Consider the following 14537-nt stretch of genomic DNA (forward strand, 5'->3'; position numbering starts at 1 on the left):
GCAGCAGTTCAGTTTGGAATAAACTTTAAAGAACAGATGGGCAGGTAGAGGAGGCCATCATAGCTGAGCTGATTCAAGACAGAAAAAGTTATTTACTATTTGCTGTAAACTCAAAGTACAACACAGAATTTCTAGGAAACACATATTATTACATCAGTGGTTTTGCTAGGAAATGTTTCAAGAAAAGACAACAATCCAAAAGTAAATCTCTTGACACATAACTCTTGTATTTTACTATAATAATACTCCTAAACACCTGAACTATGACTCAAACTGCACTTGTATGTGAGCTACTAGTGTTTACTACATCAATAATACTCAGGAAGAAACTCCTATTTTCACAATGAACTATAAATAGAATTAGTGCTGCTCATTCTATGTTTGTCATTCTGTACTATGTCATGTTCCAACTTCTCAGTGTGGATTTCATGTACCTGACTTTAGCCAAATGTCTTTTCAAAGACAATATCAATCAATATCTATTCAAAAACTAGCTAATAATTGTCGTATTTTAAACATATTGTGTTGCAACAGACAGAGAGGGAAAGTAAGAAGAATTGAGCTCCCATCTCCACATTGTCACATAAAGTGACCACTGTACACTGTAATGTTTTATACTACCTGACAGAAAATACATTTTATGACAAAAAAACATTTAAAAGCAAGAGTATTAGCATTTACAACATACTTAAAAAACAAAACAAAAAACTAAAACTACAGTTCCATCAACCAGCAATTTGTCTGACTGTTCCTGAGCTCTGGTGTTAAATAATGAACAGAAAAGTAGTTTTTCTGAACATTACGATGTCATGAATTTGACCTTTATCCTGTTTGGATATAAAATGTCATCACTGGTTCAAACATCACATTAAACCAGCCCTGGCTTCTCTCCACTGGGTCGCTGTTTATTTTAGAATTGAACTTAAGATTTTATTTATTACATTTAAAGCGTACCAGAGCCTGTCTTTGAGCCACATAACAGAAATGTTTACCACATGAGCCACTTGGCAGCCTCAGATCCTCAGGCGAGGTCCTTCTGACCGTTCCAAACTCAAGGTTTAAATCTAAAGGTGAGCGAGATTTTGCCAAAGCAACCTGAGGAGAATCAGTTCCTTTTAAAAAAATCACTTCTTAAAACTCATTTTATAGACTTACTTTTATGTGGTGTTGTATCTGTTATTCCTTTTTAAAATGATTTTATCATTTTGTCCTTATTTTTCTGGTTTTACTTATCTTAAGTTTATTTTGCTCTGCCAGCCACATCCATATGTTTTCTTTATTTTAATGTCCTTCAGTGGTATTTTTGTGCTTTTATTTCCGTGATTTTATTTGGATCAGTTGGAGCTTGTAGTATAGGTTCTTTCTAAATATCAAAATTCTGCATTTTGTATCTTTTACCATGTATAATTATTTCTTCCACTTTTGCTTTTCTTATTTTCTCTTTTTGTTTGGCCTCAGCAGCTTTCAGTTCTGTCTTCCTGTTTCCTCTTTTGTGGCTTCCCTGTCAAAGCTGTTGTACTATATAAATAAAAGTTTATGTTATTATCACATCATTATTTCATCGTTTTGGATGTGTGTGAAAATTGGTCAAAATACGTGAATTCTTCAGTGATGGCCAAAACCATGTTTAGGTCACAGTGAGCTTTGACCACCAAAATGTATTTAGTTTGTCCTTGAGTAACTGAGGCAAAATTTGAAGAAGTTTCTAATTTACTGCATTGGCAAGAATGGGATAGACCCTGATCACTTGCATGAAGGTGCAGAAAAATGTTAAAATACAGGCAAGTGCTCACTTTTTCTTAAACCAGTCACGTTTTCCATTGAGAAAAATAGGCTATTTAGGACTCCATACTGAGTGATGTTCTCAAGGCGGAAACTTCTAGCCGAGTATTCTTCATAGTGCCAGAACCATGCTATAATTAAACCTGCTCCACTGCCTCGTGCACCCTACATGCTCACAATGCCATTGTGCCCTGGTCAAAGTCACTTGTTACACCCACACTGGTAGAGGAAACAGCAAGGTAGGTGTCTATGCACAGCCTCGATCCAAAACGAGGTTTAAACCGTCTGACTCCTTTTAGTGCAAAATTACAATATAGAATATGTGCTGCTCTATTACAAAAGGATGAATTAACTCCAGTTCTTTATATATTGAGCTCTGTGGAGTACGGCAACAGAGAGAAGTGTTTATGTCTTGACACAATCAGCTGTTGCAGCATTGCTAAAGAGTGGCTGACATGCTCGTATCCTCCCATGATCTTAGAGGCGTTTGTCATGATGACAGTTGTGTGTGTTTACAAAGCATAGAAGACACCTCAGAGGTCATGAGGGCAATCGATGCATGTCTGATGTCAAAGTAAATAACTGCAATGACTATGTGAGTGACTTCCAGGAATATGTTCCTCCTGTTCCTTCCTTATCTTGACTCTTCCCTTCCCTCCTCTCTCGGTACAGTGACAGTAACTGTCTGCATCGTGACACGCAGGTGAATCAGGTGACAGTAGACGCAACATCAAATCATGGAAAGACGTGGAGTAAGAGACAGAAAAAGTAAAACAGACATTGCTGATGCCAGTCAAAAACGAACAACAAAAACTTTACCCCGAAACCAAAAACGTGGTGTAGATACAGAATCAAAGCCCGGCTCTAAAGCCCCCTTTCACTACAAGGACTCAGGTTTCTTCTCCTATGTCCTCCCCTCACACTCAAACACCATCTTCGCTCACCTGCATCGCTTTCGGATGGAAGAACTACTCGTGGACTGCACCTTTCCCCTCCAAGGAAACGCTTTCCGAGCTCACAGACTCGTGCTGGCAGCTTCCAGCCAAACCCCTGCTGCAGTTTTAGGCACTGGAGTGGAAGAAATGGCAAATTGTTTGACCCCAGTCGGGTTGAGGGCCGTTCTCGAGTTTGCATATTGTGGAGATGTGACCATGGACTTAAGTGAAGACTCTGTAATGGAGGAGGTGCTGGATGCTTGTCAGTGTCTGCACATGGAGAGACTGAGGGAAAGGTGCATGTCAAAGATCACCACCTCTCCAACAACACAGAGGGACAAGAGCTTAGCGGTCATCAAGGACATGTGGGACAGAGGAGTGGGGTGTGACATCGCAATAAAAGCAGAGACTGGAGAGACACACTCAGGTAAGATTCAACTGTCCTCTTGACTGCAGCTGAGTTGCATGTGGACCCTGTACTTATATCTTCAAGACAATTTAAGGTCTGTGTTTGCAGAAAGCCTGGCACAAATATGTATAAGTAAACAAGATGCAATCTCTTCTATTTACCAGACATTGTTTGTTTAAGGTTAAGTTTTTTTTTCTTTTATCAAAACTCTTAGAGGAACCAGACCTGAAAACAGTCAAATGTAAAGTCTTGTAGTTACAAGATGCATTTTGAAAGGCAATAGCAAAATATTACTAATATCACTGATAATAAATAGCCTCAGATCAGAATGTACTGACATAGGACGAATTTTGTTTTCTTTTGTTGGTGCAAAAGTAGTTTTCATATTAGTCATGGGGGGAAAAAATCCTCCAAATGCTCTGAATGGCTAAATATCAGCAATATGAAGATGTTTGATTCTAAATTACAGCTCTGCACTCAAAACCTGAAGTAAAAATACGTAACTTCTATCAGCAAAATGTACTGAAAGCATCAAAAGCAATTCAAGGCTTAATGATTTAGATTTTTAAGTTGAAAACTTTATTTTAAAACGTTGTGTGGACGTAACATTAGTAATTGTGTCAATGTAATATTGTGTTTAATTTAAACTCAAATTTCTGCCTTGGCTGACTTAAAAATAACCCTATCCTATGTGAATATACCTGAACAGTTAGAAATGTACACTGTATGGAGCAGAATGGATGTTATCTGAGTTAATATATAACAGGAATATGCATTGATTTTACACATCAAAATCCAGAGCAGAGTAGCATCGCCTTATACAAAAAAAATGTGTGAAGTCTGCTGCTGCTCAATCCGGAGGTGTGGACTATGTGACAAAGACAGAAGACTGCAAATTTGAAGAAAAAAAAATCTGGTGGTGTGCTAGTAAAAAGTGAGCTTAGAAGACCTCTGCAGCCTCCTCTTCATCTTTGCTAGACATTAGTGACTCAAAGCTACATCAGCTGTAACCAACAAATAATGCTAGAAACTCTCGCTGTAGGGCTTTTTTTATTCTGAACTGAATGTTTGGGGAAAACAAGACAATTTATAATATTTTGCCAGACAAACACAAGGACTTCAAATTGTTCTTCTGAAGTAAAATATAACTAAACCAAAACTGAATTTAAAAAAGCTAATTTAAATTGCTCCCCCAGGGGACAAAAAGTTCTTTGAGTTGAACTGAATAAGTGGGACCCCAGGACACGCAACAGGCTTTGAACACCGAAACATTTGTTTGAATTTTGTGATGGTAGATAAATAACTAGATCGTCTTCTAAGAGACATGAATAAATCTACTATAATAACTGAATATACAGAATGCATTCTGTTTAAAAATATGATGTACTGAGTTGTGTAAAATGTCAAAATTCACACTACATGACCAAAAACATGTTTTGACTCATCATTACTTTGTGCATAAGCTGTATCTGTAAAGTCAAGATATTTTAAACTAAATTATTATTCCACAACACCTAAAAGAAGAGAATTGTGAGATGACGAGAAAACAAGCATCGGTGAGCCGGTCTCTAACCGGCTTGGAATCAGCAAAGAGCGTCCATTACAACCTTTAGAAGAGAACACAGTGAGGCTCCACCAAGAACCACAAAGGAAAAGGCAGATTGGAGGCTGCGGACTGTTGCACAAATGCCCTCTTGTGACAGAAGTGTGCAGCAGAGTGACTGAGCGAGGAAGGAAGTTATAAATAGACGCAGGAGAAATGTTGTCTGGACTTTCTGGCATCTAAATGGTGAAAGTTACGCATGTCTCTGACAAACTACCACACATCCTTAAACTCTGACCTCCGAGCCTTGCAGCAATGTGACATGAGTCAATAAAATAGAGGAAACTGAGTGACAGCATCCTGTATGTTCCGACACTATGATGTGAACCTCACGATAAGCCACATACACATTTATTTATTCATTCTGTCTGTAGATTATGTATAATGCTCTTTGAATCACAGATGGTTAATTTTTGACAAATTTGATCAGATTTTACTGTGAAATCGGAATTTGTAAATTAAGCACAATTTGTAGTAGTCGGTTTGCATTGTATTTTTGTAAGCTGTATCATGAAATGTGCAATATTACTCTTTGAAATACAAAACAGGAGTTAAAGTAGAATAAATCAGAAATATCAAAGTGAGTCAAAACTGGACAGTATAGTGAAGTATACTGTGTCTATTCCAGACCATTTTAGCCCTGATAAACTAACACCCAAGCTTGTACATGCACTACTTAATGTACTTCCTGCTCAGTTACAGATTTCCTACATTTCCCAATATGTTTTTACCAGAATAGGTCGTACACTTGTTGCTATTAGCTGGCGGTGATGCTGGTAGGAGGAGAAAGTCGCGTCAGACTCAGATGATGAGTCACTCCTTTACTCAATTAGCTGGAAGGAACATTTTCCCTGAAAGTGAAAGGTCTTATTTCTGTGACACATGCTGACTAAACAAGTGCTGGTGCAAGTGCAAAAAACTTCCAACTGCATGACATTATGACAAAAACTGATATTTAAATGATTATAAAAAGGAGACGGTGACAAATTGGAATTTATCCACGTATTTGCAGTATCAATACATTGGACATGCATTTTTCAGAAGACCTTTGCTTGTCTGTGGTTAGAGTCTCAGTAGAGTTGTTTATCCATGCATCTTATTTTGCCTCAGTGACTTCATGTTTCAATCTCCCCTCATTTCTCTCAGCGCACCGTGTGGTGCTGGCAGCAGGTGGGGACTATTTCCGGGCGCTGCTGTGTGGAGGGTTACGGGAGTCCAGCGAGGACGTCGTGTGCCTGCGAGGTGTCCCATCCTGGGTGATTGAATCCATCCTCTGCTTCATCTACACGGGTCAGCTCAGACTGGGCTGGACCAGGATTTGGGAGCTTACGGATGCACTGGTTCAGTTCCAGCTGGAGGGGGCGCTCTCGCTGTGCATGGACTTCCTGCGGGACAGAATGGATGAAGGCTCCTGTCTGGACGTGCTGGTTCTGGCTGAGACCTATGGGCTGGTCCAGCTGGGGCAGGCTGCAGAGGAGTACATCCTGGCCCACTTCCAGAGCATCTCTGCTGGGGAGAAGTTCAAGGATGTCCCCTGTCCTCTGTTGGAAAGGCTGCTAGAGAAAGACTCACTGTGTGTGGAGAGTGAGGTAATATTTTAAGTTCTGTTGGTGAGTCTCGCCATTTGGTCGTCCTCTATAACTAATGTGAAGCAATATATTGAAAAAACATAATATTTGTAAAAAAAAAACAAAAAACAAAAAAAAACTACCACAGCAGTTTGCATCAATGTTTTTGAGTTATGACAACTTCTAATAAAATTATGTTAAACAAACTACACTGAGTTCAAGGAATTAGCTTTTCCTCTAAAATCCAAGTATTTTTTATTTACTATTCATAACGGTTTGAAATTGTCCACTTATGTTAAGACAGATGAGGGGACTGTAATCCTGAATTCATGGTAAGGAAAATTAAGATATGAAACCAATTTACTGAGTTATCCCAACCAGACATTAGTTTTAAATCAACTAAGGCAAAAATTTGAGTTTAAATTATACACAATATTAAGTTTCTGCAATTACCAACATTATTATGTCAACTCAACCCAACAAAATAATGCTTGCAACTCAAATAGTTAATCTAAATCCATTTTTTAGATTTTCTTTTACAAATCTTGCAATAATGTATTTAATTAACCAGTGGGAATAGAGTATAGTAACCTAAAAGCAAAAATGGATGTAGTTGTATAATGTAATAATGTAGTTGTATTTAAAGTCATTTTTTAGTGTTGACACATAATTTTGAAGCTTATAGAGCTTTTAAGAACTGTTCAATATTGTGTGATAACTATGTCTATTGTAAAATTATGCATAAAAGATTCTGTACACTGGACTTTTTTCATTGTTTTTCTGGCAATGAATTACAGTCTTCAGAGTTGCTACAGAATATGTAGGATTGAAAATATTGCCCTTTAGTGGCATCTGGTGGTCAAATCAAGAACGACAGTGTGACAGATGAGAACAAGTCAAACAGAATTTGCGTGTTTGACCATCTTTCTTCCATTTTGCATTCTTCTTTTATATTCTGACAGAAACCACTATGAAGACAACACAGACTATGCATTTTCACAAATTCAGGATTGAAAGATAAAATCTTTCCTTTGAGAATAACATATCCTTCAAGGCTTATAAGGGGTCATAATATGTCAATTTTGACACCTCAATTTTATCAAAATAATAATGTGCAAGTCTAAAAACTTTTGTCCCTTTTCATACCCAGATCGTGGTGTTCAGGACAGTAGTGAGCTGGGTGGAGGACAACCGTAAAGAGAGACTTCCATGTCTTCCAAACCTGCTCCTCCGAGTTCGGATCCCCCTCCTCAGCTACTCTGAGCTCCAGGAGGCCCTCAGCTGCAGCCTCTTACACAGGAGTCCTAGGGCCAAAGGAACACTGGAGGCCTTGCAGAGCCTCATGGAGGGCAATTACAGAGGACCTGAATGCCAGCCTCGCACCCCAAACCAGGCACATAGAATCATCTAAATCATAACTCTTCACGTCCTTCACATTAGTCACCAAGATTCACTTTTTTCTCCTCCTCAGGTCCTGGTTCTGGTCGGTGGGGACACTGTAGACGATGACTTCAGGAAGAGGGTTCCCAGTCAGACCTTGTGGTTTGCCCAACAGTTCCACCGAGGGTCTGGTTTAATTAGAAGCATAGAGTGGAAGGCTTTTACAAAGATCCCTGAGCTGCCTCGTCTCAGACACTGTGTCTGTCTACTCAACAACAAACTCTATGTTCTGGGAGGACGGAGGTACTATGGAGCTCTGGACATCCTGAAGTCTGCTGTGAGGTATGGAGGTGTTGACACACATGGTATTCACACAAGCAGAAATGGAGCCACTGAACAATATACTCTTCATATTTGACTAGTAGGGTCATTCCATGTCAACTCAGCAAGATTACAGGAAGTCAGTTGCTTGGCTTGAGACTTTGTCAGAACGATCTGGCATCTGAAACTGACATCCGCCCATTTGTTTTAGCTGAAATTCCAACATTTTCATTATTTTTCACACAATGGAAATTTTCAATAAATGATTTGCGAGTTGGAAATTGAACGAGATGCCACTTTCAGATGTCCACATCTTTTGAAGTAAATATCCTAGAGTCTTCACGTTTTCAGGAGATGCTCATACTGGAACACAATGAATATACACGAGTTAGTAAATATCTTTGTGTGATTTTCAAATCTGTTTTGATAAAGAAGGCCTCAAGTTGCTTTGTCTTAAATAGATGAAATATTTTAGCATGAAGACTGCAGAAACTTTGCACACATGAAGGAGATACTTCCATTTCTTACTATCCAAAATTTCATCAACCTACCCATGATTAAAGATGTCCATCTGGCCATTTTTAAATTATTTTTTTTTTCCCCATTTACCATAACTCCCATTTCTACTAACACAGGGAAGCTTTCTAAATATTGGTAATGTCATTTAGGCAGAATTCCCACAATAACATTGACCACATATATCCTACATATTACAATATATTTTTTTCAAATTTTAAGGCAATCCATTTTATTTGCAATTTTTGAACAAATCCAGACTCTGAGCAGTCTTAAGCACAAAACTGAGGCTTGTTTGTAATATTAGCTGCATTCTCTCCATTCACCAGAAACTGCTGAACATCTCCTTCAATTTCCCACTCACAAGAGATTCATTGAAAATTTACATTGGGTGAAAAATGATGAAAGTGAAAAAAAATGTGAAGATGTCAGTTTCTGATGCCAAAGATCAAAGTTTCAACAGATTCTAAGATGGTCAAGCAACTGCCTTCGCCGAGTTGACACAGAATGACCCAGTAGTAATTCAAAAAATTAGTTTTTTGTGTTTTATGGGAAACAATTTGCTTGTATAGAGTCCAAAAATGACTAATAGTGGAGGAAAGAAGCTTTGTATTGTTTTTTTTTAACTTTTTCTATATTCTTTAATTTCTGCTGAAATATTAGATCAACTGAACATTTACTGAAATTGAACCATGTGTGAAGTGTAGAGGGAAAAACCACCATTTGTTTAAGCTGTTTGCCACATACAGACATTTAAATTGTGACCCAGACTACATGTTGTGGTTTAAACCACCATCTTTATCAATGTGTTGCATTTTAAAAACTTGCTAAATTTTCCATTGTGCAAAATCTCCATCTTGAACACAACTGCATGCCGCTGTCAAATAAATGAAGTAGAAAAAACTTAAATTGTAGTGAAAAACTGCACTTCAGTAAATATACTTTGTTACTTTCCAAAATAGTCACAAACACAATTTGTTATTGCCAGATATTATTTCTTTTCCATTAAGAAAGCAAACATACAATGCAAGACTAAAACCGTATGATGACGTGTGTGCTGACATCACCACTGTACAGTAACTTCTTCCTGTTTTACAGGTGCTGTGGAAAAATACTGCATATATGAAAAAAAAGAGTTGTATGACAGTCCAGATATTAATACACGACTTAAAAGACAATATATCAGGTTCTATTGCATCATTTTTCACCATTTTTTGTGCGACATGAGTGGGGCTCAATGCCATATTTGTGGAGAATTCAATTTTATCACCCAAAGCTAACAAAATGTGTATTTTCTCACTCAACCACAAACCCATCTGCGCCTATAGACATGCACCATTAAAAGCACTACCTCAAATTATACGTACACACAGCACTTGAGTTCATGCACTTAGTTATCTTCCATCACTGATAAGAACACTGTAGGGGAATCTGACTCACCCATGACTGTAGAGCTGGAGTGCAACTAACTAACTTGATGCAGTGTCTCTTCCTGTGAAGCTGCTGGTGACTGGAGGCTCTTCTGGCTTTTCTCAGCCACACTTTCCCTTAAAATAGGCAATTTACTTAATAATTAAGAATTAGAACGTCAAAATAACTAAAATACCCCTATATAAAACAATAACAACAACAAAAACGAATAAAAATCACCGTTCTGGCTCCTCTAGTGTTACAACTAAACACCTTCACAGGTGTTCGGCATCAGTCGCTAATTAGGCCTCGGACACGCCCACGCCACGTACGTGACGTCACTGCCGATGTTCCGGTCTGCTCTACCAGATTAAAAGACTTTCTATTGCTATACATTTACTTCTTCACTCATTAAAACTGATCAAAAGTCAATGAAAGATTACATCACGGATACATTGCACAGCATGACACTATAAATTCTTGAATTTTTGCTCATAATTAGTAATTGTTTAATTTATTGTTTTGTTTGCTGTCAGTTGTGATATTGAGGACTGAAAAAAGTAGATGTGGTCAGGTACAATAACAATTAACCCTGTAAACCTCAATTAGCTTCTGCCCATTTTATTTATTTATTTTTGGTAACCTTACAATGGGCTCATTTTTCATGGCAATAAAGTAAAAAATAAAGTCCTGCACCTCTATGGATACAGTACAACCATGGCTATTGGCAGAAAAACTCTCCAGTGCACATTATGAATTTAAATGCCATAAATCTTTTTTTCTTAAAAAAAAAGGGAACAATAAAAATTGAATTTCTTTGATCATTTTACAAAAATTTTAAAAAAATGGCATCAACATGTACAGTGCATCCTATCCACATGTGTTCCTAATACTGGAAAAATGGTGGCTATCCATGCAATAAATATTTTTGATTTTACATTTCTACAGCCTCTACAAACTCAATGTTTTCCACACTACTCTGCACACCACTATACTGAATGTGTCTTTGAAAAAATTGCTGACAACTTGCTCCCCTGTACGCCATTTTTGAGCTGTGATTCTTTTATTTTATTGATTAACTGTTATTAATGTTATTATTTTCCTCTTAATTTCTCTAATTGTAAGCACTGCCTGCAGCTCAGCCAAATATTAACAGAATTTTTGTCACATGACCATTGGTTGCAGCTTCATGACTTCTCGGCTGCAATGCAAAACACTGATTTTTTTTTGTTTTTTACCAATTTCAGTTAAAGCAAACATTCTTTTTTTTTTAAATGAGGCATGTAAAGTAAAGCCATTTTGATGCAATATCATGATTTTAAGCTTAGATATGGTTAGTTTTTGTGAAGGAATTGCATGTTACAAATGATTGGTTCCGGGGCTGTATTTGGTTCTGTTACATGGTGTCATTTTTGAGATATTTTTAAAAAGATTCAAAGCTACCCTTTGGGGTTGGGGTTTCAGAGGGTTCCTTACCTTTTAGTGTGCAAGACACCTTTTAATGGGCTCAAATGTTTTTGCTATTTTAGTTGGAAATATACCTATAATTTGGCAAAAACTATCAACCAAAGAGACTTTTTAGCTGAAACATGTACCATCCAGATTAAAGCCTCATTCTCTTTTCATGAAATCAAAGTGATATGAGGTGTATGTCCCTTACATTTAGAATTGTTCAACTGCTGTTTATTTTCTCGTGGCTGAATTCATCTGACAGAGAATTTCTGAAAGGACACTAAATGAAACTACCTGACCCTCCGTAGGTTTGACCTGACGCTGTGCAGGTGGGAACAGCTGCCTGACATGTTGTGTCAAAGAGACTATTTCTCTGCTGTGTCTCTGGACGGGAAGGTCTTTGCGCTTGGTGGTAACCATGACGACAGACAGTACCTGGATGCTGTGGAGTACTACAGTCCTGAGGAGAACACCTGGAGGTGCAGAAAACACTCACCTGGCATGCAGAAACAAGAATGTCTAAGCAATATACTGTAAAATTGTGTACATTTTTGGTAAATCTGGACATGATTTGGATGCAGCAGGATCTACAGGAAACAACAGGCTAATTTTTTTAGCTTCTATTTAGTCTTCAATGGCATGAAATCTATGAAAAATATCCTTGTTGTATTGGGCCTACACTGTGTATATGGAATATTAAGGCTACAAAACCAGTCTTTAGTGCATTTCTTGAGTAAAAATCACAGCTTGAATTACAAACTGGTGAAAACTGAAATTTCAGATTTTAGTTCTACCAGAGGATTTTTGTGATGCAATTTGTTTGGACTTAAAAACATGAGGTTTCAAAACATATTACAAAATGACATCGCCCTAAATTATTGTCAAACATGTAATTGTGTTAAATTATGTGTAATTTTCCAAATAAAATCTTGAGACATCAATACCTTTCAAACAACTACAGACTACAGAAATTTTAGAGGTTAATTAAATGGATATATTTTAATTTGGGTGTTCTCCTCCTGCAGGTCAGCTCATCCTCTGGACACGGCTGTCTGTGGTCATGCTGCAGCTGTACTGGACGGACAGATCTACATCTCAGGAGGCTGTGACTCCCATCGCCGCTGCCTCCCCTCTATGTGGAACTACCATCCTACCCGTGGCTGTTTTCCCAGATCAGCCATGACTGCAGGAGCCGGACGTGCAGGACATGTCATGTTAGCTTTGGGGACGGGGCTGGTGGTGGCCGGAGGGCTGCAGCCGCTCTGGATGGGTTTTGGAGACCAGCTCCTCTGTGAGCTGTACGACCCAACACATGACTCCTGGTCCCCTTTTCCCGCCCTTCCACGGCCTCATGTGTCTCCAGGAGCGACCGTGCTGGACGGACGGTTGTATGTGGTTGGAGGGTTTTCAGCAAACACGGCCATGGATTCCAAGTGGGTGCACTGCTATGATCCCAAGGAGGAGCGTTGGGAAAAACTAGGTGCAATGCCGCACCCATACACTGATCTGGCAGCTTGTTCCCTGCCGCTCCCTGACCTGCATGATTTGCATTAAAATCGTTTCATCATTTTTTTGTGTGTGTGTGTGTGGCTTAAAGAATCCCATGGAGGAATTAGTTTGAAGAAAAGCCACACTGTCTAAAAAAAAAAATAAAAAAAAATAAAATAATAATAATAATAATAATAATAATAATAATAATAATAATAATAATAATAATAATAATAAATTAAATCTGTAAAAAAAAAAAAAAAAAAAGCAGAAAATCTGGCAACTAGGAAGGAAGAAAAGTAATAAATTTATGGAATATTGTTGTGTGCAAAAATTGTAAAAATGGTTTAAACATAAAAGCAAATATCCGTAAAAATACTGACATATATAGTTGATTTAAACACATAAACAGAGTAATTTTATTGGCACAAAACACAGATTTTTGAGGTAAACATTTTGTGCATTTTCAGGCACAAATGTAAATTAACATGACACAACGTTTCTGATATTGGTGACAAAACTAATTAGCCAACATGTTCAATTAGTTCACCAAGATTTTGTTTGTAAAACAGGGAAAATCTGTAAAATCACAGCTGAGAAATTATTTACCATTTTTCAATCACTGACATACATAATTTATAATTATAATTATGGTTTTATTTATTTTTTGGCAAATTTAAATACAGTAAAAATAATACATTTTATTGTCTATCACTGTATTGCCATTAGTAAAACTACTGATTTTTGGGGGGATTGATAGCATGGATGGATTTTTCCTTGTATAGCAGAATAATAATGAAGTGCAGTCAGACCATTCTGTGCTACAGAATGATGAGTCCCAGGTTGTTCATTTTGGCCTTACAGTGATGCAACTGTTACTTTCAGGTGGAGGTTTAAAATACATAGCCTGGGGGTAAAAAGATAAATGATTTTGGAACTCCCCTCATCCCCAACCTATAATTTTAGAGTTTCTTTACCATTAGCTCACTCCCATCCATAGCCAGGCGGTTCTTAAACGGGAACTCCGCTGAATGTACACATTAAGGTCACTGAATATGTCATGAGGTGAACTCAGACTGTGAAAGCAGCTGTGTTATGCCTTCTGTGGGTCTGATTAGAGTTTGTAGGTCTGGAAAAAACAACATCACCTGCTGATCTCATTGTGTTGACATCACCTGAAGATGAGAAAACTAAGATTTATGAGAGAATGTCTGCGTTACAAACCTGATGACATGAAGTTAAAGAGATACTTGGGAAGGAAACTGGCTTCGTTTTGGTAAATGTAGGATCCAGTGGAACTAAAAGCAATGGTATTTCAGCCTCTCCGGCTTTAGTTTTGGCCAATATTTTTAAAAAATCCAATTACTTGAGTACCATATACTATGAGTACTGTACTAAATTGCTGCACTACTCTAGTTTTAGTTAAAGAATTGGACAGTGTCAACAGCATGTCAGCAAAGATATCAGATTTTGAGGTGATATCAGTTCATTCTAATGGAATAATCCACTCGAGGAGGTTAAACTTATCTCTGTTCTGTGTTCTGTTCAGCTTTGCATAATAATTTAGTGAGCTCAAAAAGGTTTATTTTCCTTATTCTGTTGCTTTTTGTTGCACAAAACGGTGCATGATGATGAACAAAATACCAGTGGGAATCAGAACAGTAAGAGAAATC

The 14537-nt window shown here is 37.7% G+C and overlaps 1 protein-coding gene across 1 annotated transcript; it reads left to right on the top strand.

Moving 5' to 3' along the window:
- Positions 1–1971: 1971 nt before the first annotated feature.
- On the top strand, positions 1972–13017 carry LOC118470640 (kelch-like protein 33). The gene is made up of 7 exons (XM_035950381.2): positions 1972–2021; positions 2455–3144; positions 5876–6318; positions 7448–7690; positions 7769–8019; positions 11685–11855; positions 12402–13017. The coding sequence occupies exons 2-7, from the start codon at positions 2520–2522 to the stop codon at positions 12928–12930; spliced, it is 2262 nt and encodes a 753-aa protein (XP_035806274.2). The 5' UTR covers positions 1972–2021; positions 2455–2519; the 3' UTR covers positions 12931–13017.
- Positions 13018–14537: the final 1520 nt, after the last annotated feature.

The sequence above is a fragment of the Amphiprion ocellaris genome, chromosome 23 (genome assembly GCF_022539595.1).
Source record: "Amphiprion ocellaris isolate individual 3 ecotype Okinawa chromosome 23, ASM2253959v1, whole genome shotgun sequence".
In the NCBI taxonomy this organism is placed as follows: domain Eukaryota; kingdom Metazoa; phylum Chordata; class Actinopteri; family Pomacentridae; genus Amphiprion; species Amphiprion ocellaris.

What these genes read in the sequence shown, in the direction of transcription:
- LOC118470640 (XM_035950381.2), top strand. Translation starts at nt 2,520, where the DNA reads ATGGAAAGACGTGGAGTAAGAGACAGAAAAAGTAAAACAGACATTGCT. An exon ending in GACTGGAGAGACACACTCAG is followed by an intron (nt 3,145 to 5,875) that starts GTAAGATTCAAC and finishes CATTTCTCTCAG; the next exon opens with CGCACCGTGTGGTGCTGGCA. An exon ending in AGCCTCGCACCCCAAACCAG is followed by an intron (nt 7,691 to 7,768) that starts GCACATAGAATC and finishes TCTCCTCCTCAG; the next exon opens with GTCCTGGTTCTGGTCGGTGG.